Below are 23,975 nucleotides of genomic sequence, written 5' to 3'. Positions count from 1 at the left end.
ATTGGTCGGCCACGACAAAGTATTTCAACAAGAATAATACACTTTAGCATTACAACTTACCTTTCCACCAATTACAATGTACATTGACTAAGTTGTATTTCATGTGAGTAAGCATATTACGTAATGTGACACTTTCTCTATAATTCCAAGTTCAGAAGGTAATTGTATCAATATACTATATTTATCATCTGAACTTACTTTTTTTTAATATAAATATTTCCGAAATTATTTACACACTTTTATTGGCCCTAATCTGACCTAATCTTACCCTTTTGTTAAGTTCATTTGTATTTAAAATGTTCTTGTCAAGTTATAAATGTTTATATACTAATGAGATCAGTGCATTGGAGGAGGTTGATAATCATTAGTAGGTGGCATTATATAAATATATATATTATTTAAATAGAGAAAGCCTATTTAAATCAATCGATGTTTGACAACTTACAAAAGTTAAGCAACGTGTATTGTTGGATCATACTTAAATTATATAGCAATAAATATTATGTTATGGGGCGGAAAGACCTCGGTCGTTAGCCCTTTGACCAGTCTATTAATATATTTTTTTATTTTATGTTAGAATTTATTTATAGAATGCACTTTTTTTTTCTTATGTATTGATTTTTGGCCAATACATTATTATTATTTTATGTTATATATAAGTATAAATTAATTAATATTAAGCGCTCAAATGTAAAATATCAGCACGTTAACGGAAACCGGGCCCACGCTTTAACATACAAATAATCTTTTTTCACACGGACAAAAGCTAAAATCCCTATGCTCCATTTGCTTACATTACTTGTATCGATCCAATCCTCCATAAATAGAGGTTTATATATTTGTTTATAGTAAATAGACTTCGTTGAGAATTCTTATACATAGTTTGTTTATATAGTATAATAATGATTTTACACACACTTTTTTATTTTGATTTAACAGCAAATAAATTATATGAGTCAAAGAGGACGCTTGTTAAATTATATTTACAAAGGCATAACAATAAAAATCGTAGATGATTTACCTTGTTAATTATTTTCTGTTAATAATATTTCATGAGAAGATGGATTTTGTGTTTTTTTTTTTCATTTAAGCAAACGAATTACATTTAAAAACTATTAACAAATGGCTTCAAACAGGGCAAAATTTCCGTATTTTTCAATTAGGTGGTCTAATTGAAAAATAATACAATAAATGTTTAAAACCAAAATCTGAACTTTGGATACTTCAAAAGAATAATTCCGTATAATTTAAATTCAGCCCATACATAATTTAACTTTATATATTTAAAAAAAACTGAATACATTTTTCGAAGAGTATAGACCCGAAGGATATGTTAATGTAATTTCTACTTTAAAAGATTTACGCCGGTCCTGATGTTATCAGAATTCATGGTGATATTAAAATGTTTATATTGTTAAGAAAAACATTGCGTTGATTACTAATTATTACGTTAAGTAAATAGTATATGTTGTAATAACATGTAATTAAAAAATTGCTTAAAATTTCTCGGTTAAGCTTATTCTGGAAATTTGCTGAATAACGTTGTTGTCAATTACCCAATGTCTTAAGAATTTAACAATTAAAAATAATAAATATGATATATGTTTGCTGTCGAAATGGAAAGGAATATATATATATAGGGGCAAATTGAACATCAATAAAAAAAAACCTAATTCTATATTTAAGTGTAAAGTATAATGTTAATATTCTTCTTTTTTTAATGGCGAAATTGTATGCAAAATGTATAAAGAAATGTTGTACTTTCAGAGGAATGAACTCCATGGTGTATCGCAAAGATTTATTAATAAACTATATCTTTGTTTATTAATATAACTCACATACATGATGATATGCAATCGAAACTAGATTAATTCGGATTGATTCCGCCATATGCAGGAACTGCGCTCGCCATGGAAAATGGTATTCCGCTATACTCACCAAATATGATTTAAATTTTTCCCAATTTAAGGTTGTAGAAGGAATATCATAGACCCCGACGATGTTGGAACGATCGTCCCCCAACAAACGATTCTTCCATACTAGATTGTAAATAATCTCCAAATCGCGTTTCTTGCTGGCCATTATTACAATTGTAGAAAACCTTTTTGTAAAACACCAAGAATTTATTGCAATACGGATGCACCGCAAAACAACTATCACTGGCGTCCTTAGCTATCGATTGTTCCAACTGTTACCTGACAGCAACGAAAACAAAGTCAATTAAATGGCCTCCCTGACGGATGGAAATGCGATGCGGTTTTGAAGGTATAAAACGTAAATAAATAAATATCGAACTTCACGAAGAAGCGACCAATGGACTTATTGGAATGTTCAACGCTTGCGCGTTTCGGTATTACGCAGTTGCAAATATATTTCCAGTCTGAGCATAGCCGCAAAACGGAGACAACTTAAGAAATCTCTTCCATTACAAAGAGGTGCACTTGCAAGCTGGTGTATGTACGGTAACGAACACTGATCATCCACAAAAATGCTGGCAAAACTTCGATCGCTATGCAAAGATGTCTCTAGTTGTATTAAAATGGCCGTATTTTACGGTTTTTATACTTTTGAATTTCTGTTGTATAATGGTGATTTTCTTTATTTCAATTATGAATTTATTGTTTAACTAAAAATTAACAAGACGTAGATTGGCTAGAAGCACAAATAAGTTTCTGTTCCTTCCACTCTTTTTTAGAAGCAATTGGAAGTAACAATTGAAAGTAAATTCCTATATTTGCATTATTTTCTAATTATCGATAAGATTTTTAACTGGCAATAGTTTTTATTAATTAAGAAAAAGTTATGCAGATTAGTTGAAGTTCCGAAGCTCCTTCCAAAGGTGACATAATAGCGCCACCATGTTGAATTTCGAAAAGTAATAAAAGTCGCTGCCCTTTGGTGCCAACCTGAAAAAAAATAATGTTTGAAATGCAATGGATTTTATCCTGTAACGACCGGTTTCTTTAAATGCATCGTTTCGCGGTAACGTCAATTATTATGTATATAATTAATTAGAATGCAATAGATGCTACCATAATTACTGGTAACCGTTTAACGTTGTCACAACAACTTGTTTATAATTATACTGCAGTTGAAATATTTTCTGCTCTTGCCAAAATTGATGAAGCGAGTTAAGGGCGGTATGACCATATTGCGATGTTTCATCGGTATAATATGGACGTTTTTTCGTCAAAAGTGAGTTTGAACATGTCTCTTTCCGCGAATAATTGCTGACCTAATCTCGTTGTAACGTTCTGGCAGTTGTTCGTTATATCACACAGTAAGTTTGTTATGCGGAGATGCTTTGAATTAATTACATTTAAAGATAATATAAACCTTAGGTTTGTTTTTAAGATGATGTTGATGTGAAAGCGGTATTTTTATGCGTTTTTATAAATATTTTTATAATGCTAGGCAATCCGTTTTTGCAAGCATTTTTAGTTTGAGGTTGGTGTGACCAAAACAAGAGAGAGGGGTAGTGTGCGTCGAACGGTGGTCAATAGGTGAAGCATTGGGTGGAAAGGAGAGCGAGGCATTCATGTTGCTTTGTGTCTTTCCTTCCCTCCACATCTTGTAGTAAAGCCGAACCAACACAGACGCGTCTCCGGTAGTTGTGTTCGTTACGTTTGCTTGTGTTTACCAGTGTTTATTGTATACATATATGTTGGAGGGAGAGGTGCATGTGTATGTGTGTGCATGAGTGCGCGCCGCCATATTTCTCAATTCCCATGCCAGTGAAAGTGTCAAGCAAGGAGTGAGTGCGAAAAGAGTAATGATACTAGTTCATGGTGAGATGTCGAAAGCAGCGTGAATACATGTAACAAAGAGTCTGGATAAGGTTCAACCCCCCAAGCGCCCAACAACAAACCGAAGTTCCATCAAATATTCAAACTGAAAGACGAACCATGTCCGGAGGAGACACGGCGGACGGTTCGTCGTTCTTCAACGATACGGAGACGGGCACGAATAAGGTAGACATCTCCAACAATCCCGCTCTCCTCTCCATGGTAACCACCATACCATGACCGATCCCATGCTTGTCCCAGCAGAACTCCATAATACGTACGTCCCGCGATTGGCGCCTTCTTCTAAAAATAACCAACGCACGCCGTTCCGAGTACATTTTTGGAGGCAATCCTCCCAAACGCCGCTCGCTCGCAACAGATTTCAACCGTTTCTATTTTTCAGTCGTTTGTGAAGAAAGTTAAATCTCGTGTGTCCGGACTGTTCCCATCGTCTCTGAGCAAATGGTTCGGCACCCCACAGGATAGCCCCAAGATCCGCCACCGCGAGGATCTCGACGAGGACGATGATACCTGTCTTCTGCAACCTCCCACAAAGAGGGTGAAGCTGCCCACTGTGCCCGAACCCCAAATAGCAAGCACAAGCAGGAGTAATCTGGAGATGACCTTCCTCTCAACACCACTTCATAATGAACAACGGCCAATAGCCAGTGCTTTCAGCACAAAAATAATGTCCTTCTCAGAGCCCCAGCCTGTTGCCAAATCAACAAGGAAATTAATTTTACCAAGTGGTTATAATCTGAAGAATAACTACAATGGAGATTTACAAAATGGTGACAAAGACTCCGACAGTGGAGAATCAACAAGTGGATATTCTTCCATGCCCCGCATAGGTAGCAAGGAACATGTATCTGATGATAAACATGGAACCCCCAACAAACAATTAGCTGACAACATAAGTTTATTTAACTCACGTAAGTAATTTATTTTCAATACCCAAAGCATATTGTGCAACTTAATCATTCTTTTAGCTGCACCTGCAGAACGATCACTGTTTGGAGACAACAGTAGGATGGCGAGTCCAAATTTAAACACTTCATTGAGTTCACGACGTCCCTCGTTCAACACTTCCGCATTTGGATCATCGAATTTTATGGATCGCACACTTTCCACAAAGCGTATTGTTAATTCTCCTTTCTACTCTGGTCGTACATCTTACGGAGGCGCCTCGGCTTACAGTCGTAATTTATTGAAACGTCCCGCTTCGGATTTGAAGAACTTTGTGCAGCCGAAGCCAATAGCTACTGTTAAGAATGTGACCTTAAGTAAAACTGCTAAACGGATTTTGGATACTCTGGAACAGTACACAAGTCCATCAGAAGACGTGAAGAGGATTCCCAATCCCTCAAAGCGAACACAGAAATCCGAAGGACTAATCTCTAAATATACGGGAGCTAATCCATATTCTGTTAGAGACTCAAAAGTTGCATCCAACAGGGAGCTTCAAGTACCCACCATGACAGACGTTCTGAAAATGAAATTAAAAGAAAGGCTGCAAGACAGTACGCAATCAGTGCGAGAATTGGCCACCACGTCTAAATCTCCTTTAAACGTGGAAGAGTACAAATTGTTACAACAAGAGGTGACGGACTCATCAGTTGTTCGTAATAGTAACAAAATGAAAACTAAGATATCTTCTGTCAGGCCACGTGCCGAGCCTGTGGAAATATTGCAGGATGTTAGGCTGCCGGACGTACAGCTACCTATTTCGAAATTACCAAATTTTGATTTCAACATCCCGTTGCCGATCAAAGAAGTAAAACCAGTGAGCGTTCCAAAAGAAATTACAGTACCCAAACCAACAGCCATGTTTAAAACATCATCAACCAATGCAGTAACAAAGACCGCCAACAAACAGTTGAGCAAAGATATTTCAGTGTACAAGTTTTCAAAACCACTCGTAATTTCCGACAATTTAAAAACTATAAAGGCCATCAATAACTTCAAATTTAGTAAACCAGTTTGCAAAAAATCTACCTCTCAGAAAAATGACGAGCCAACCGAGGTAGCGGTAAACTTCAAAAGTTCCAGTAACAATTCAATACCGTGTCTCAGAAGAAAAGTTAACGGTGAAAATGCTACAATTTCAGCTGAGAAAGAATTAAAAACTACTGGTAGTGTTAGTGACGTACTTGGAAGGTCTAAATCTTTGATGGACAAATTCAAACCAGCCACAGGTAATAATAACATTTAATTTTTGAAAATGATTTATTTTATTGTTTTTTTTAAATGAAATTTCAGGAACATGGGAATGCAGCGTTTGCATGATCAGAAATGTTCAAGATAAAACTAAATGTGCAGCATGCGAAACTCCAAAACAATCAACAACAGCAGCAGCAGCACCCATCTCAAATCAGTCAGGATTTGGATCGCAATTTAAAATGTCTTCAGGCAAATGGGAATGTAATTCTTGTTTTGTCCGAAATGACGAAACGAAGACGAAATGTGTAGCCTGTGAAACTCCGAGAAAATCGGCAGTTGCTGTTGCTGCAAACGGTCCAAAATCTACTATTCCATCATCATTCGGTGATAAATTTAAACCAGTTGCCAGCAGTTGGGAATGCGGTACATGTTTAATTCGTAATGAACAGGACAAAGTTAAATGTGTGGCATGTGAAACGCCTAAGCCTGGTTGTACCGTAATTAAAGCAGATGCTAGTTTTGGAACTTCATTCACTAAGAAGAACGATGAATGGGAGTGTTCTAGTTGTATGGTGCGCAATTCTTCTGACAAAGTAAAATGTGTATGCTGTGAAGCAGCGAAACCAGGTTGCACTCAAACACTTCCAAAGTCATTAGTAAACAATGAGCAAACGCTTCCCAAATTTAATTTTGGCATCGATAAAGCTAAAGTTGACGGTAAAGGTTTTGCATTTTCTGCATCCAATGTTGCACCATCGAGCGTCTTTGGAGATTCTGCTAAAACGGCAACAGTCCCGACAACAATCATCTTCGGAGATAATAAGACACCCAATGGAACTAAACTAAAGGAAACTCCTCAATTTAGCTTTGGACTGCCTGCGGCAAGTGCCAAATCTTCAAATGAACCTTCTGATGTAGTAGACGCTAATTCTGCTAAGTCGGTCAATGGAAAACTTGAGAATACAACGTCTATTTCTACTACTCAAGCTTTTACGTTTGGAACGAAATCTGCTGAAAAGCCTGCAATTCAAATAGGCACTGTTGTTCCAACACCTTCGATTGCAGTTGAAAGTGAACCAAGTAAAGTTTTACCTTCAAAATCGTCAACGGAAATCAAGAGTGAAGGACCTGTTATAAAGTTTGGAAAGGTTGAAAGTACTTCCTCACCTGCAGCCACAACTTCATCTTTGTTTAATAGCACAGTAAAGACGAGTACTACAACTGCGGCAACACCTTCTAATATGTTTAGTTTCTCCGCAAGCAACACTAATTCTAACAAAGTTAGCTTTGGAGAAAGTGCTACAAAACCATTAAGTTTTGGGCAAAATAATACTACAAAACCAGTTATGTTTGGAGAAAAAGCGAAGCCAGTAAGCTTTGGGGAGAGTTCTGCGAAACCAATAACATTCGGGAATAACAGTGGGAAGCCAATAACTTTCGGAGATAGCACAAACGCGAATCCAATAAACTTTGGAGATACTGTTTCTACGAAAGCGCCACCGACATTTGGTCAAAGCTTGCCCACGAAACCAATAACTTTTGGAGAAAGTACCACAAAACCATCAACCTTTGGAGCGAGTACTGCTACAACAACAAAACCATCAATGTTTGGTGAAAATTCTGTCAAGGCAGCATCTGCATCGGAGGATAAAACGAAAGCAGCTACTTTTGGTAACGCTGCAATTCCTCAAACCCTGGCATTTGGAACTGGAACACCGTTTGCTGCTGCAGCACCATTTTCCAGTTCAGCATCCACATTTGGTGGAAACAATCCTACAAACAAATCTACATTTTTTGGAGAGCGGGCATCCAATAATAAGGCAACTACAATGTTTGGCGGTCCACAAAAAGCCACAACATCCACGGAATTTAAACTTCCAACATTCAATGCACCAGCGTTCGGAAATAGTGCAACACAAGCTGGTCAATCTGCACCACCAACATTTGGAACAACAGCCGCACCATCGTCGTCCACGTCAACTTTTGGATCTTCAGCACAAAGTAGTTCCACATTCGGTGCACCCTCGCAAAACGGCGGATTCAATTTCAGTGCTCCCGCTGTACCTGCAGCTAGTAATAATGCTACCAACAAACCCAGTTTCAGTTTTGGAAATGCAGCTGCAGGCCCCTCTACTACTGGAACATTTAATTTTAATTCTAATGCTGTAAGTAATTGTATATTATTTAATTGTTAGCAGCTTTTTCACTTCTACTTGTTCTGCAGGGCGCATCGAGTAATCCAGTAGGCGGTTTCAATTTTAATAACCCGGTTCCCAATTTCAGCTCAGAAGTGAAACCATCCTTTAATTTTACTGCTGGTGCTGCACCTTCATCATTTACGTAAGTACATGAAGTGATTGAATGAGAAAGAGATTTTTATTAATAATGTCTTTTGCAATACAGAGCACAGCCCAGCGAGGGTAGTTCGCAAGCTGGTAAACCACAACGGGTGTTTAGAAAAGCATTGCGAAGGACTCAGCGATAGTTGGTGTAGCTTTATGAGATACTTGGAACGTTATTACCGAGGATGTGTGTATGTTCGAAACGGATGATTAGAGTTAAGATTAAGCCTTATTTACTCATTGATATATATAGAGAAAATATCTATAATGTATGTTCATTAAGTTTTTTTTTCTGTTTTAATCTTGTAACATGTGGATGAGTGTACTCTTTATTTTCTTTCCAGAAGGGATGGGGGATTTGTGTATATTAAGGGGGCGTTTCTTATCTGACCTGTTGGATGTTACCTAGGTTATTAGATGTAATATATAACTATATTTAAAGTTAGGGATATTTTGTACACACGAGGAATCGAGGAATGAATGAGCAAGTGTTGTGAGCGTGTTGGATGGAGTTAGGGACGAAGGGAAATTGACTTTCAAACGTGTCCGTCTGTGAATATTTGTGGCACGGCATTCATCATTTCGACTTTTTTGTAATATAATGTTGACTATATTTAGAATATTTATATAATGTGTACCATATCGGGATGCGACTGAAGCCCTTTGTGAATATTCACAGACGCGTCACGCGCGCCATCATTTTTGAATATATATATATTATCATTACTATTTTTTTTTGTCATTAATTTTTGTTTCGTTCACACACATGTCGCGCATATATAAATATATACAAAAGTTCTGTACTCACGCGCATTATATAACTGAATATAATTACTATAACGGTGTGTTGAGTCCTACATTGTATATAACATATACACATATAGAGTGTAGGGGAGTCCTTGCTGTAGGTCTGATCCATAGAATGTAGAATTGTTTAAAAACACTGTTTCAATTTAACCCGAACCATGAACACCGGAAACACCGAGGAGGCTTTGGTGCGCGCGCGCGGATTTATTAAATTTGAATATATTGTATAAGTATAAATGATGTATATTTATGACTGCCGATATTGGCTTCTTTACTGTGATATTCTCATGGGTCAGGCCCCCCAATTAATATTTAAATTATATGAGATAAATAAACAACAACAAAAAAAATAATAATATAATAAATATGCTGTAACAGTCGCAGGCAAAACTAATACCGGATGTCCACAAGATTACTAAGAAATACATTTTAAAAAATGCACTTTTTTTAAAATATATACATACAGATAATTATAGTTTTCGAAGTTATTGCTGTGCAATAGATACAACTGGATGACAAGAAGAAGAAAATAGGAAAAATAAGAAGTAACGTTTGATGTGCGAGTTTTGTCTGTGGTCTAGTTTTATTTTTGTAAAAAGTAGACTCACTCCTTGATTATGATTTTAATTGAACCAATCTTCATTTGTAAATAAAGTATGTGATTGAATAAGAAGGAATTTCATTTTTCTATTGTTACGTTTTTTTTTTCTTTGGAGAGAGACGAAACAGAACTATATAATGAACGAAACGATACACAAAATGATATTGCTTCCAAATAATTTTTATTCAATAAAGAAAAAAGGAGTTAGACTGCTTATGTAAATATGTTTTTCATCGAATATTGATTCAGAACTTAATCGTAACCGTTAATTAATACATTGCTGAAAATTTCTTTTGAAATTTTTTACATTATATCTGTTCTTTATATATATATAATATAATTTGTTTATTTCTTTTCCTGGATTCGTCAATTTTTAAAATAAATTAGAAATTTTCAGCAACTTGTGCCTTTATTGTGTAATTATTTTATATATATATATATTTTTAAATCCATCCACAATTTGTATAGAATTTTAGTTTTTAAAAAGAAAGGATAGGGCGCCAATTGTCGATTTTTCTCCATCTTTTGTCCCATTGTTTAGAAAATTATTATTTTTTATTTGTTTTTCTTTTTTAAATATAAATTAATGTTATAGTCATAGCATTCCCTACTATTTAGAAACTAAGCTACTTCTCACGAGACACAAGTTTTGTTGTATTAAATATATTTTTTTCTTTTCACTCTTTCGGTTAAGTTAATAAAAGTAACATATACTACCACAACATGCCTAGAACTATTTTCTTTAACGATTTGGTGATGATATATGTGCAGAAAACGTCATTATTTTTACATTCTTGAGTACAAGAATCATCAAACTTTCTTTAGCTTAATCTAGACAGGATTTATTAGAATTTATTTATATTTTATGAACAAGGTAAGGATTAATGCAGTAGTCTTTTCTATGAAACGGATATTATTATTATTAATATATATATATAGAAATTAAATAATAGAAAAAGTTATTTTTACACATTTTATCAATATTTCTATTACATATCACATGTTATTTAACTGTATATATGTTATTTTAAATTAATATTTCAACGAGATTTGGGGGGAATCGATTATAAAGAAGTTGAAAAACAGAGCTTTTACAGAATCGGAATTTAATACATACTTCATGTTTATTTAATTGTACACAGCAAAATACAAAAAATGCAAGCGCAAAATACCTCAACAGTGTATTATCATCTAATCGAAGGTAAAAAAATATTGTCTTAAATTATAACAACGGAAACAAGAGAAAAGGATAGAATGAAGAAAACAAAAAGGAGAGAAAGTATTTTGCGCCATTCATCGAATTTCCTATCCAATGCACATCTTCGTTTCCATTCGTTCGTCTTGTAAATTAGCAAAAAAAAAAATAATAGAACATAATAATAAACCTCCCAAATCTCACATAAACCTAACAAAATACAATAAAAATAAATTACATAAATTATTTAAAGGAAGAAGAGCGAAAAAAAAGAAGAATAGTATTAATAATTATTATATAAATTACACGTCGTTTAAAAGAGCCAATCGTTTATTCATTATTTCAACGCAGTTTGTACTAAAATAAAAACAGAAAAAAAATCAACGGTTGTTGCGTTGCACGGTGAAACTCGATTATAGCGATATGACTACTGCTATAAAGTCCAGAACGTCATAATACTACTGTAACCGAGTTTTGATTAAACATATATTTAATAAATATATATATGTTATGCACTTAATATTGCGCGGAAATAAAATCAAATATTTACAACTCATTTTTTAGAAAAAAATAATAATAATTGGATTAAACTAAAATATATGTAATCAACATTAAACGAAAATGTACATCTAGGAAATTGTTTATACGAAAAAAAAACATAAAAATCTATACATCTATCTTTTATAATTTGCATGTAAAGAGAACTTCATATATATGATATATATATAATAAAGACGAGGATCCGAAGGGAACATCCATAATATATTAGATATATATACATACACATAAACATATACATACATGTACATATATACATATACAGATTTAGAAAATTAATTCTAAAACTAAAACATAAAACCTTCATTGTAATACAAATACAGTCACATTTTTTTTTGCTTTAATAAATCTACCTAGGAGATAGTCTTTACTTCACTATATTTAGACACAAAGTAATTACAATAAAAAAAATGCCACTCGCGGGAGGAGACCGCCTCTCCACAAACTGTACGAGCTTTTGTATTTTTATGTTCAAATAAATTAAACCTGCGAAATGATTCCTCTCTTTTTTTTTAGTTGTTAACAATTAACAAATATCGTGGTGCCATATATAAATATACAAATATTTATGCAATCGTCAATTTTTTTTCTTCACTTAAATAATTTTTTAAATATATATTTATATATATATTCCCTTCCATTAATCTTTGTTTTATAGTTAACACTATATTATATATAGCTCTGAGACACAATCAACCACTAAGAGTCATCAGACATGAATGAATTTTGAGACTTCATTTCTTCTAACGTTTTTATTTGTTGACGAAGAAATAGTATCCTGAAAAAAAGGAGAGCGGTGTTAATAGCCTAAGATTCTGATAATTTCGTAATCGATACACTTACCTCTGCTCCTGCAGCGTAGCTTGGATATCTGTAAGACGAACTATTGACCTTGCCGTTTTCAGTTCTGCAGACACCTTTGAACATTGTATACTGCCCATGATGTGTGCTTCTTCCGAATGTTTTTGGGCCTATACAAACATAATACATGCTTAGATATTACACACTTTGATTTTAATATAAAAACATTTTTCTCATATAAGAACCTTCTCCACTTTGATAATTTTATGTTGTTAATCATACAGCTTTCTTCAAATAAGAAATAGTTTAAGAAAAACAACAGATATTGAAACTATGATTTTTCATTCATGAAAACAGTATAAATGGTTTTACAATACTAAAATAACTGCATGTTATAAAATAAATATAAAACAATGTCTAAGTATGCAATTATACAAATATATTATTACTTTGACGTTACTATGCCACATTGTGATATCAATAGATTTTAAATTGCTTATTACAGCAGTCAGTTCATTTAGGAATTATTATTAAATTACAACAGCAATTTCTTACTCAGACGTCAGCCAGTGATCATTATTCAAAAGGTCAGGTTGTATAAGCAACTATTTTTAATGATTTAAAGCCACTAATATAATCAATATTGCATTGAAGAAATATGATTGTAGCACCTTTTTTGTGGATATTGTTCTAGATACGTTGGATAAATTAGTAATATACATTATGCATATATGAAATGCAACTGACCTGTTTTTCAAGTATATCCGCAGGCCATCCTCGCACGTGATTAACTAAATCGTCTCTAACGTGATTTGCCAAGGAAGGTGTGATCGTCGGTCCTTGTGGTCTTAGAGCTTGCAATGAACTAGCAACACCTTGCAATGTTGATAAACCACTGCTGGTAGGACCTGTGAGGGTACCGGCTGGGCTGCCTGCAATTAGTCTTATTGTTATTGAAAAAAGGATTGGATTAGCACGACTAATTACCTTTAGCACAGTCAGGTGTTTCTGAATGCGTAGGAGTCGGCGGTCCATCAGGTATCATCATGGTGCCCCCAGCGATGGACGCATGATTGGTATCGACTGTGAGCAGCGACGCCAGCGACTGCTGTTGCATAGAATTATCACCAATTTGCCTAACGAATGTCTGTATGCCTTTGGCATCACTAGAATCAGAAGCAATTGAAGCTATTGCCGATGAAGCTATTGCGGACGCGGAGGAGTTTGTGTTCATGGGTGGTCCGGGTGCGTTGCATGTTGTCACACTGGCCGCTGGGGTTACATGGGAGGGTGTGCTCTGGAGGGCCGGAGACGAATCCGTTGTTTGCCGTGAAGAGATTGCCGTCGGCGTCTGAGGGTGCGATATCAAACGTGGCAATGCATTTGCCAACAGAACCGGGCCGTGCGAGTTCTCCTGGTTTCCTGCAGAAGGATAGGAGACTTCTGATGTGGGGGTGCTATCACCTGGAGATATGTCCATATCCTGGGCGGCAGACAGCGCACTGTCTTCGCCAGCAGATGCTGCAGCGGACGCAGAGATTGTCGACGAACTATTTTTGTTACGTGATGACGAATTCCTCGTAGAAGACTCCTTACCGAGACTATGATCATCATCGCGACTACTCCAGTGCTGACTGCTACCCGTTGCACTCTCGCGTAAATTATCCTTACTCCCTCCACTTCTTCCACTGGAATGTTTATCGTGCCCTAAACATATGTAAAAAAAACATAAATAATAAACATTATGTTACAATAACATATACAATTTCTTAAGGTGTTATTTGTAAACTTTTAGAAGTATCTGCTTGTTATATTTAACTTGAAAGAATACATGATTTTAATAATTGCATTGCAATGCTACTGCCACACATATCCTGAATATGGAACTTTTATCCTTTGAATATTAACTTATTGATAAATTTTCAGGTCAATATCCTTTTGGATGCAACAGGTGCATCTCATGTTTTAGTGTCAATGCACCTGGTTTATATACAACAATTGCAATTCTATTCTCATATGTAATCCAAATAGAAATTTAAACAAATAATAATTAAAGTGATATTTCTTAAATTAACTATAATTTAAATTAATAGTAATGAATACAATTTTATTACAAAGAAATTAAATGATGAATTTTTTTAAACCTTTCACAAAAACTTTTCTAAATACATAACTTTACAAGATGTATATGAGAAAAATATTGAATATATTTAAAAATAAAATAAAGTATTTTAGTATATTTTTTATTTGAGAAAACAAACAAACGCAGAAATTACTGCGTTAATTGATATAATATAAATTAATGAATTAAATATGTTCAATTTAACTGTAGAAATATAAATTACATAAGATAAAGTTATATTTTTATTTTATGATTGTTTCATTTTTTCAAATAGGTATTGATATTAAATTGAATACCATTGGGAATAATTATTTTATATTCGTATATTCGCTTTCATATGGATAGTATTTCAAATTGGCAGATGTTTTATATTTTTTTTTTGCAGATTTATTTAAATTTGGTTAATGTATTGATATGTGTGTGTTTGTGACTACTTACGCGTACCAGATCGGCTAGATCCACCGCTACTTCCGCCACCACCATAGTTCCTATCAGAATCCCTATCCCTGTCTCTAGTTCTACATCTCTCTGTCCATTCCCTTGGCTTCTCCCATTGTGACACTTCAGTTTTGCAGTTGTAGTAATACTTTTTTCCAGAAGAACTAATATGTTCTGACCAGTCTCCAAACCTAGACACCCTCTCTCTGTCATCCCTCTAAAAATCGAGTAGTATACAAATATTAAAATACTGTCTAATTAATGCTTCAGAATCTAAATATGGTTAAAAGTAAACTGTGGGGTGGTTACTGTTATATGCATACATACCTTATCAACACAATTGTTATGCATTGGTTTGCGATCTCTAGAAGACAGATTCTGTGATACTTTTATTGGGTGCAGTATGCTTTTGTCATCACTCCGGTCATGATTGGTTCTGTGTTCAGAATCACGGCTGCTCCGCTTGTCCTTTGGTGATCTGGCACAATCTGAAAAATATTTGCCTACATAGACAACACAGATAGGCAAAAGAAAAGTTGGAAATTAGGGAATTGAAATGAACAAAAACAAACAAAATAATAATCAAAACATAAAAGATGGCATTGTGAGATGATTAGGGCTATTCAAAAACATACCAGCATATTTGTCTCGCTTGTAGTCTCTATTCTCTCTCTCCTTGTGTAATTTTTGCAGATAGTAGCTCTTCGGTTGGTTAGTTCTATCCCTGTCCCTTGGAGATTGCGAATCCGGACTGTCCGAACGGTAATTCCCATTCGGCGAGTCACGAATCCGCTCGTACCTTTCTGCGTTTTGACCATAGCTCTTGGACGAACTATATTTCGTGTTCTGCAATCATAGAAAGGGAGAAAAACATTGAGTGGTTGCAACGAAGAAAACATTTGTTTATTCATAGTTAACCCAATTGCAGGCTGGTTGCATTCATCAAACACTTGTCTAATAAGACTTCCCTGTTGATCACTACCAAAGGCTGCTTGTCCCCCACACACATGTGACAGTCAGCTCAACTGGCGTATTTATATGTCAAAATGAGGAAATGCAATATATTTACCAAAATCAATATTATATAATTGTAGGTGCTGCAAAATAGATTTTCAAAATGGTCTCCCCCAGAGTTGAAGACCAAACCAATTGGACCGAAATTGAGGGGGCCCGCAGATTCGAGCGACCTTGCATTTAGCAACAGAAGTTAATAATAACCGCGTTATTTACATTGTAGTATAAACTTTGGCGAGAAGAAAAACTGTCACTGTTTTTGGATAAGGTTAGGTCGGGCTGTGTGTGGCTGCCATTTTTGTTGTTATTAAATATCTAACAGGCAATTGCGGAAGATTTTAAGAGATTCCGCCGGTCGTAAAACGACGAAACGAGATGCGTTTGCGTGGAATTTTAAGGAAATACTGTATCCGTATATAGCGCGGCACACGTTTCCCTTTGCAACGAGCAATACTTATAAAGGCACAAATCGACGTACGTGTTTTTTTCCACCAAAGTATCACATCAATGTTTCATGGACGGGATGTCAAGAATTGATTTTAACTTTTGTTTTTCGGCCCTCGCGGTGCACCGACCTCGTTTAAAAGTATAAATGAAAAAGTGTTATGTTTACCTGATAGGGATGGGCCTGGTGTTTCTCGAAGTACCTGAAAACCAAACGAAAAAAAAAAATAACGTTTAATAATAATGTGTATTTGTGGTTGGACAAGGGTCGGTTTTCTTGGGATGTATTTTTGTTTATATTATTGGGATATCGGTTGTTATTCACTCGATATGTTTTTTTTTGACGTTATAGGTGAGAATGTGAGAGGGTAAAATGCCTACCCATCGCTCATCCGCTGCGTTTTCCTTGCATGCATTACCATCAATGCAAGACTCTAGTGAACGTTTTTGGCTTTTATGACAAGCCGTTCCTTCACCTAATGTCATATATGCGTGTGGTTTTTTTGTTGCTTCTATAGCAATCGCCGTTTCAGTGTCCCCTTCAACAACTAATACTAACTTTCCTCTCAGACGCCATGTCACATAAGGGAACAATTTGCAGCTGAAGGTAAATGCTCCTAATTTCTTCCGTTGCCTCATTGGTTGACGTAAGAAAATTCAGTGCTGCCAACAACGATGAAACACATACCACCAACCTATATAATACAACAGAAACACCTAAATCTACAAGTATTCTAACGAATATCCAACCAACAAACAACCCTTAACGATTTAACTAATTAATCAATTTGCAATTCTCAAAAACAAATCACTTCTCATCGCAATTTAAAAAATATTTCTAACATTTCCAAATCACATTACGAAGCAATTAGAAAGCAATAACAGATAAAAACAAATTATAAACTCATTACACTAATATTATGAATAGAACTCTTAATTTAAACAAATATATTGCAGATTGTAGGGTATTGCAAACGTTTTAAGTTGGCTGTTTTTGTTAGTCATTCGCCATTAGCAAGCTGTTTTCATTTAATAATCAATATATATTTTTGTTTGTATACAATCAGTGCGTTTACTTTTCCAATGTATTTATTTGTGTATACGTAATTTTAATTAATTTTCAGTTAAAACAGTTAATAGTTATGTATTTTTACATTACATTTACATTAATGGTAATATTATTATATGCATTTTAATTTTATTGCATTGTTCAAACATAATTAAGTATCTAATAATAGTTTAATTACGTGTAACTGTTGTTATCTGTACATTTATATAATTCACAGGAGTTACTACAATTGTGAATTACAATAATTCACAATCAAATATATTTGTATTCTAATAATTATAAAATAAGTTTATATGCATTTATTTTTAGAACTAATTTGGGACTAGATAAAGTGATGTAAGCATTAAGAAAAGAAAGATTTATGTGAACTACTGTAAAAGTTAATTGATTGTAGGTCTTTCACCCTCAATTATCTAGTGTGTTAATATTAATCATTAAATTGTGAACAGGGTTGCCCTTAGTTACACCCACTAACCTCGCTTTAGACCCTTCTATTTATTGTTGATTTGTTACAGATTGGCGTTTCCAAAAGATTGTGTGTAGCGCCATAGTAATCATGTCTTTTGCTTGTCTTGTATAAATCTACTATTGATTTAGTATACAAAAATTGAATACTTTTTCCATTATATTTATTATGAAACTAATATTGTAATAACATTATGAACATATTTCATAATACATAATACTTTTTAGAACTATATAGAATTCAAGGAATTTGGAAATGTCTCTGTTAACTTTCTTAATTTGCAGGTCGTTGTGTATAAGTAACATGCATACCTTGCTTCGTCGGTGATTGTTCGCATCGCTTTCGATTGAAATTGCTGAAGTATTTCATTGTTGAACTCCATAACTGTATTGCATTTGAGTACACCGATTCGAGAATAACGTTATAAACAGTATATCTGCATATTTTACATTATTCATCTCGTTATTTAAAGTTACATAATTACTAAATATTTTCATAAGTGGATTTAGTTTCGTCGTCTTTAATATTCCTATTATCTGAGTCTTCAACTTCATTTACGAACTCTTGCAATGTACTGTTGCGTGGTTTCATATTGATAAAACAGAGTATCAGTACAAGTACAACACCTCGAGGTACACCAAATTTACTAGGAAGGGCACTGCTTTCGTCTTGGAACTTTATCCGGATAACATAAATATTAACTTTGATTATATAACTTAATTGAAGATATATTTTATTATACACTATAGCTTTAATTCCAATTAATAAATCTGCAAGTTTTCTTTCAATAAAAAGAAAAACATATTTAATAAATATCACATTTACGTACTTTTTCCAGATCTAAAATACCATTGATAAGTATCAAAATTAAAACTGTCATTTATATTTAAGACAATCTGAAAAAATAAAACATTTTTATTTATAACTTTCGAAATTAAATTAATGGAAAATTGGTTCAAAGTGATTGGATTGAAGAATTCTCCCATCCAACTGGACCATATTAATACAATTTATTATATCTATAAGATCAAATACACATTCCTTATACACCCTGTAGACCAGTGTCTTTTAGCAAAAAAAACTGTCAGATATATCAATAGAATCAGTAAAGTTATACAGCGAAAACGTTTCAACATTGAAATTTTAGGAAACACTGTTTAACTTTACCTTGCATTAATTTTACAATAGACATTTTCATTGGTCGACTATTTTGTTAATCATGGTTTCCCCGGTTAACAATACTCGTGAACTCCAAACAATGTTATATTACTGGATTAAATAGCCACATATTCAACGAACGTTAAAATTACAAAGCTGTGATAAGTTCGTCGGCATATATTTTTATCTTCTTCAAATGCTGCTTATTGTAAGAATAGAAAACAGAGTGTGTGAAATACAAGAATCATATGTAGAATGTTCATTGATACAATTAAAAAAATATATATTTATAATTGGCAATGAAAATTATAATTAGTTAAAATAAAGACGAAACAATACAAATTATAATAATAATATTAAGACACAAAAAAAATGCCCAAATTTAGTTTAAACAAATACATCTTATTTAACTTTAAAAAAAACCTAATAGCAAGTAGTATGCTTAGTTTTTTTTTTAACAAAAATAGTTACAGTAAATTCATTTCGATCACATTTTCTTCTTTTTTTTTTAAATACATTTATTAAGTATAAACATATAATAACTAGTCGTAGAATATGCACCGAACGCGAATAATAACGGTACATTTTTTTTTTGCATTATACATTTCATACTTAATCGAATCTCCTCCGCTATTTAAACTTATTTATGTCCCCATTGAGTAGATACTAGATGTAATACAGAATCACATGATATATATATCAAATTTACACTTAAGAAATTGAAAGAGATTTTATGAATATCTTTTTTTGCCTTGACTAGTGCCATAAAAGGGGATCTGAGATCAAAAATACCAAAGAAAAAAAATGATTGAAAATGTTGGTCCAGGACAAAAATCTCGGACATTTTTTCAGTCGGATAAAATTTTTATGAAATGGAAGCCAGAGACTTTCGAATAATTTCGTTTTGCTTTGCACAAATGAGTAGCAAAATGTGATTGTGGAACTGGAAAACACGTGGATGAATTAAGTCCGTCTGTGACACGTTTATCTTATCTTCTATTTTTCAGGTGACTAATCAGTCTCTATACAAAGTGATAATGAAACAATTGTTGAGAACGAAAAACGATGCTTTGGCTTAATACGATTTAAATAATTTTCACTTTCTTTTCTGTGTTTTTTTTTTAAATTAATACATTTCCTATAACATGTATACTCATTCTTTTTTAATTTATTGGATGCATTTCTTTTTAAATATGTATATGTTTTATAATCACTTTTTTTTTGGCATCCCGCAAAAATACTGTCACACGATGGAATATCGATCATATGGATGATTTTCTTTCATAGTGGGAATGCGTTTATATTTATATTATTTACTCAATTCCATGCGCAAAGATCATTACCAATCCGGGCTCAACCATCATGTCTTCGTTCATGTGTCCATTATCACAGGATAACACCAGCACAGCTTGTTTACCCGGCACCCTTTTGCACACGTAATTCTCGTACTGCCTCCTGTTGTTCTGTCGAGTCTCAAGAGAACACAATCCTGCTGGCCATCTTCTCTCGTGGCAATTCTCCATCAGATCATCAATTATATGTGACGGGCATCCAATTTCACCCAAAGTTCTCTTGATCATCCTCTACAAATCAACATTTATTTCTATAAATATTGTCTCTTTTTAGTGATTTTTTTAAAATTTACCTGAAGAACTTCGTCAGGCGTAGAAATCATTCCACCCCATCTAGTAACTCGAGCCCTCGTCAATGAGTTGCTCCACCTCAACACTTCGTCCCTTTCCATGGCGTCAGCGATGGCTCTCATGGTAGGATTGGAAATCCTCATGGCTCTCATGAATTCCTATTTAACGAAATTATGAACTACATATAATAAATACCTATTTACAATTTACCTTTAAAAGTTGCAATTCTCTCTTTTGCTCATTGATAGTGAAGCGCTGTTCCTGCAGATCTTGCTGAAATTCGATAATCTTTTGCTGTTGTGTTTGTATTAGACTTCTTAACTCTTTTATGCAGTTGTGATCCTTTAATTCGTCTTTTGGAATAATTAATCCACAGCCTGACTCGCACGGCAACGGCCTTTTTGGATTGTGTTCGCATTCTTCCAAGTGTGCTGAAAGATTGTCGAGTTTCAATGTCCTTTGACAGCCATATTGAGCATTATCACAATTTATCGAGAGTCTGAAATAATTACATCCAATATTAAATAATTATAAAAGTTGTAATAAATATGTTTTTTTTTACTGTTACAATAAAGATTATTATTAATAACATATGTTTTAATTATTATTAACACTATACTCATTTTGTTGTCCCAACTTTATTTTATATACAAATCAACAGGTATTTCGTAGGTAGTTGGGAATTTGTAAGATTGGTGCATTTGCAACGTTATTTTCAAAAATCAAATAAAAACGTTATCAATAAATATAAAAATGGCAAGTAGAAAAAAATTACTATGAAATTAGAAATATATACGTCAATAGGTTAGTAACGAAGAAAATGTAACTGTTTTTACATATTAATTACTGTCTTGAATTAAAAGTTTTAATTATGTAATGTTTAGTAAGAATTTTATATTTGCTAATAATTTTTTGTATAAAAAATGAATGAATGTCTGTTAATAATTATAAAAACTTAATTAAATACATTTAAATTGAATGAATGACTGTTGTTAAAAAAAATAATAAGTATATATAACTAGTGATTTTCAGAATAAGTTTAGTTAGGAAATTGAAAGTAATCTAATATATTTACCTTGAAAGCAAATTTCTTAGTATTCTTGGAACTTGTCTTAGAACACCACTTGTGAGGTGTTGTCGATCAACAGGACAGGTGGGTTGTCTTGATATCCATTCTTGGATACAGTTTCGACAGAACGCGTGTTCACAGACTGGTGCCTAAAAAAAAAATTTGGGTTTGAGGAATTGACTATATTTGGTAATGCATTTCATAACATCATTTACCTGCAATGGATCTTCAAGAACACCAGAGCATATGGGGCATACCAATTCTTCGTCGACATCTCCTTGGAAACGAGTCAATTCGAAACCCATGGCTCTATCTAGGCCATATATATCAATGCTGAATGAAATACCGGCCCTCGGTTTTTACTTATTTCAATTTCACCGAAAAATTGACCAGTAAACATACACTAACAACTGAACTTCCCTTTCAACTGTCACTTTGGGTCACTTCTCAACACTTCACAATACAAGATGTCTGAGTGAATTTTGTATACAAAAACACAGCAACTCCCAATACATCGAAACTTCAATTTTGGTGCTGCCAACTGACATTATTTCGAAAAAATATACGAATTAAATATCGATATTTTCTTATACTCTTTACTTTTATTTATTTTATAATAGAAATAATAGATTTTCCTTTATACTATAACTTAATCCGAGTTTGCTTAATCTATAAGTGAATTTACAGAGGTTTCTGAAACTCTCCAGTACAGGTATCCCCCGACTTACGAACTCCCGGACATACGAAACTTCTATTTCTGTGCTGCCAACTGACATTATTTCGAAAAAATATACGAATTAAATATCGATATTTTCTTATACTATTTACTTTTATTTATTATATAATAGAAATAATCGATTTTCTTTTATACAATAACTTAATCCAACTTTTCTTAATCTATAAGTGAATTTACAAAGGTTTCTGAAACTCTCCAGTACAGGTATGCCCCGACTTACGAACTCCCGGACTTACGAACAAAATCCTAAAAGCTCTAACTTATTACAAGGAGATATATAGTGATTAAAAAATTAACAGTCCAAACAAAAATTGATAATTTCTTTAATAAAATATAATATTTTTGAAAAATGTACTGTTTTGTTGCATTTGTTTCTTTTGTCGTTTTTTATTAATTACCAAAAAGGTCATCTTGTTCATAAAAATAAGCAGTAAATTTAAGAAAAAGTCATTTATTGATAACAACTAATGAAATATTTTTATATACTTACGAAGATGCAAAAATATACTTACGAAATGCTTAAAGTTAAGCAAGTAATATTATACGTATTAATAAAGAAATTGTTTAATTTGTCCAAAGATGACGATGTGCTCAGAGATGCAATGAATCCAAGCTCTGCTAGTCTGAGGGATAAATTAACATGAACTCACATTTTCGTTTCCCTTTGGTGTGCATATATTTATTTGTTACTTCTTGTACCTGTCTTTTCACATGTTTTTTTTTATAATTTTTAATATATATTATTTTTCATATTGAAATTATGTTTATGTTATAATAGAGGCAATATTAAAATTATTATGTAGAAATTAATAAATTTTATATACTTTCAAAAGATACTTGGAAATTAAATATTTTGATTGATTTTTATTACATGTTAATGTTTGATAAAATTTGTAAAATTAGTAATTACAAATAAAAAGTTTTGATAAATTTAGACAAAGATCAATTTAAGAAAATCGTAAGAATAATGTATTTCAGTGATTCAAACAATTATAATTCTAGCTAATCTCTTTAATCAGAGATATGTATATTTAAATAGTATGAAAAGTGCTCTGCAGTGGAAAGCAAATATATTCCTTAAACAATTTTAAATATTAACGAATGCACTTTAATTTAATATAATGATGATGAACTTTATTTAAAAACTTATTTGTATATATTTAGTTTTATTTACTTTTCGTCGAGTGTGCAGATAAGTGACACTTCTCAACTGATGATTTTTTTTGTATCAAGACTATAGCTACAGCATATGCTATGTTAGTAACTGAATGTTGATAAGCAAATGAATTTATTTTTTTTTTATCAAAAAGAGATTTATATCAATTTATTTATTGATATAAATCTTTTCCGGCCCTATTTCTACCCCTTTCGGGTTTAACAGCCACCACAAATTTTTGTTGGTTTTTGGGAATTGAATCAACGACTTTTCGTGATACAGGCGACCATAGCATGAATTTAGAATTTAGTTAATATATATTATTGAATTGTGTTCTTTTTTCTCGTTGCTGTGTGCATCGACTTCTGGTCAGTGGCGGATTTAGCACTTCAGAGGACCCAGGCGCAATTT

At 33.2% G+C, this 23,975-nt stretch overlaps 4 protein-coding genes across 7 annotated transcripts in view; 1 reads left to right on the top strand and 3 right to left on the bottom strand.

Moving 5' to 3' along the window:
- The window catches only part of LOC108565055, a 5,631-nt gene extending 3,167 nt beyond the window's left edge, over positions 1-2,464 (bottom strand). Inside the window, exon 1 of the mRNA XM_017924310.1 lies at positions 1,939-2,464. Within this exon, the coding sequence (XP_017779799.1) occupies positions 1,939-2,082 (144 nt within the window). The 5' untranslated portion in view covers positions 2,083-2,464. The remainder of the gene's footprint in view (positions 1-1,938) is intronic.
- Positions 2,465-3,182: 718 nt separating this feature from the next.
- LOC108565051 (nuclear pore complex protein Nup153) lies at positions 3,183-9,715 on the top strand. Its single transcript, XM_017924305.1, has 6 exons — positions 3,183-3,971; positions 4,189-4,717; positions 4,775-5,980; positions 6,045-8,110; positions 8,170-8,285; positions 8,349-9,715. Exons 1-6 carry the CDS (start codon positions 3,906-3,908, stop codon positions 8,428-8,430), a joined length of 4,065 nt encoding a protein of 1,354 aa, XP_017779794.1. The 5' UTR covers positions 3,183-3,905; the 3' UTR covers positions 8,431-9,715.
- A 2,325-nt stretch (positions 9,716-12,040) lies between these two features.
- LOC108565056 (WW domain-containing adapter protein with coiled-coil) lies at positions 12,041-17,024 on the bottom strand. Of its 4 annotated transcripts, none has more exons than XM_017924311.1 (9): positions 16,649-17,024; positions 16,437-16,470; positions 15,445-15,655; positions 15,137-15,312; positions 14,810-15,026; positions 13,237-13,956; positions 12,997-13,181; positions 12,292-12,419; positions 12,042-12,226 (listed from the first exon to the last, which is right to left on the bottom strand). In XM_017924311.1, the coding sequence occupies exons 1-9, from the start codon at positions 16,687-16,689 to the stop codon at positions 12,148-12,150; spliced, it is 1,791 nt and encodes a 596-aa protein (XP_017779800.1). In that variant the 5' UTR covers positions 16,690-17,024; the 3' UTR covers positions 12,042-12,147. The 4 variants fall into 4 exon arrangements, with proteins under 4 accessions (XP_017779803.1, XP_017779800.1, XP_017779801.1 ...); XM_017924312.1 differs by having other exon boundaries at positions 14,816-15,026; XM_017924313.1 differs by having other exon boundaries at positions 12,043-12,226; positions 15,137-15,297.
- A 3,089-nt stretch (positions 17,025-20,113) lies between these two features.
- LOC108565031 (E3 ubiquitin-protein ligase NRDP1) lies at positions 20,114-22,163 on the bottom strand. Its single transcript, XM_017924279.1, has 5 exons — positions 21,888-22,163; positions 21,679-21,821; positions 20,814-21,102; positions 20,606-20,761; positions 20,114-20,543 (listed from the first exon to the last, which is right to left on the bottom strand). The coding sequence occupies exons 1-5, from the start codon at positions 21,975-21,977 to the stop codon at positions 20,274-20,276; spliced, it is 948 nt and encodes a 315-aa protein (XP_017779768.1). The 5' UTR covers positions 21,978-22,163; the 3' UTR covers positions 20,114-20,273.
- Between the last annotated feature and the right edge of the window lie 1,812 nt (positions 22,164-23,975).

This window comes from Nicrophorus vespilloides, unplaced genomic scaffold (assembly GCF_001412225.1).
Source record: "Nicrophorus vespilloides isolate i.1.1-1 unplaced genomic scaffold, Nicve_v1.0, whole genome shotgun sequence".
Classification (NCBI taxonomy): Eukaryota; Metazoa; Arthropoda; class Insecta; order Coleoptera; family Silphidae; genus Nicrophorus; species Nicrophorus vespilloides.
This window is presented reverse-complemented; position numbering and strand designations above follow the sequence as displayed.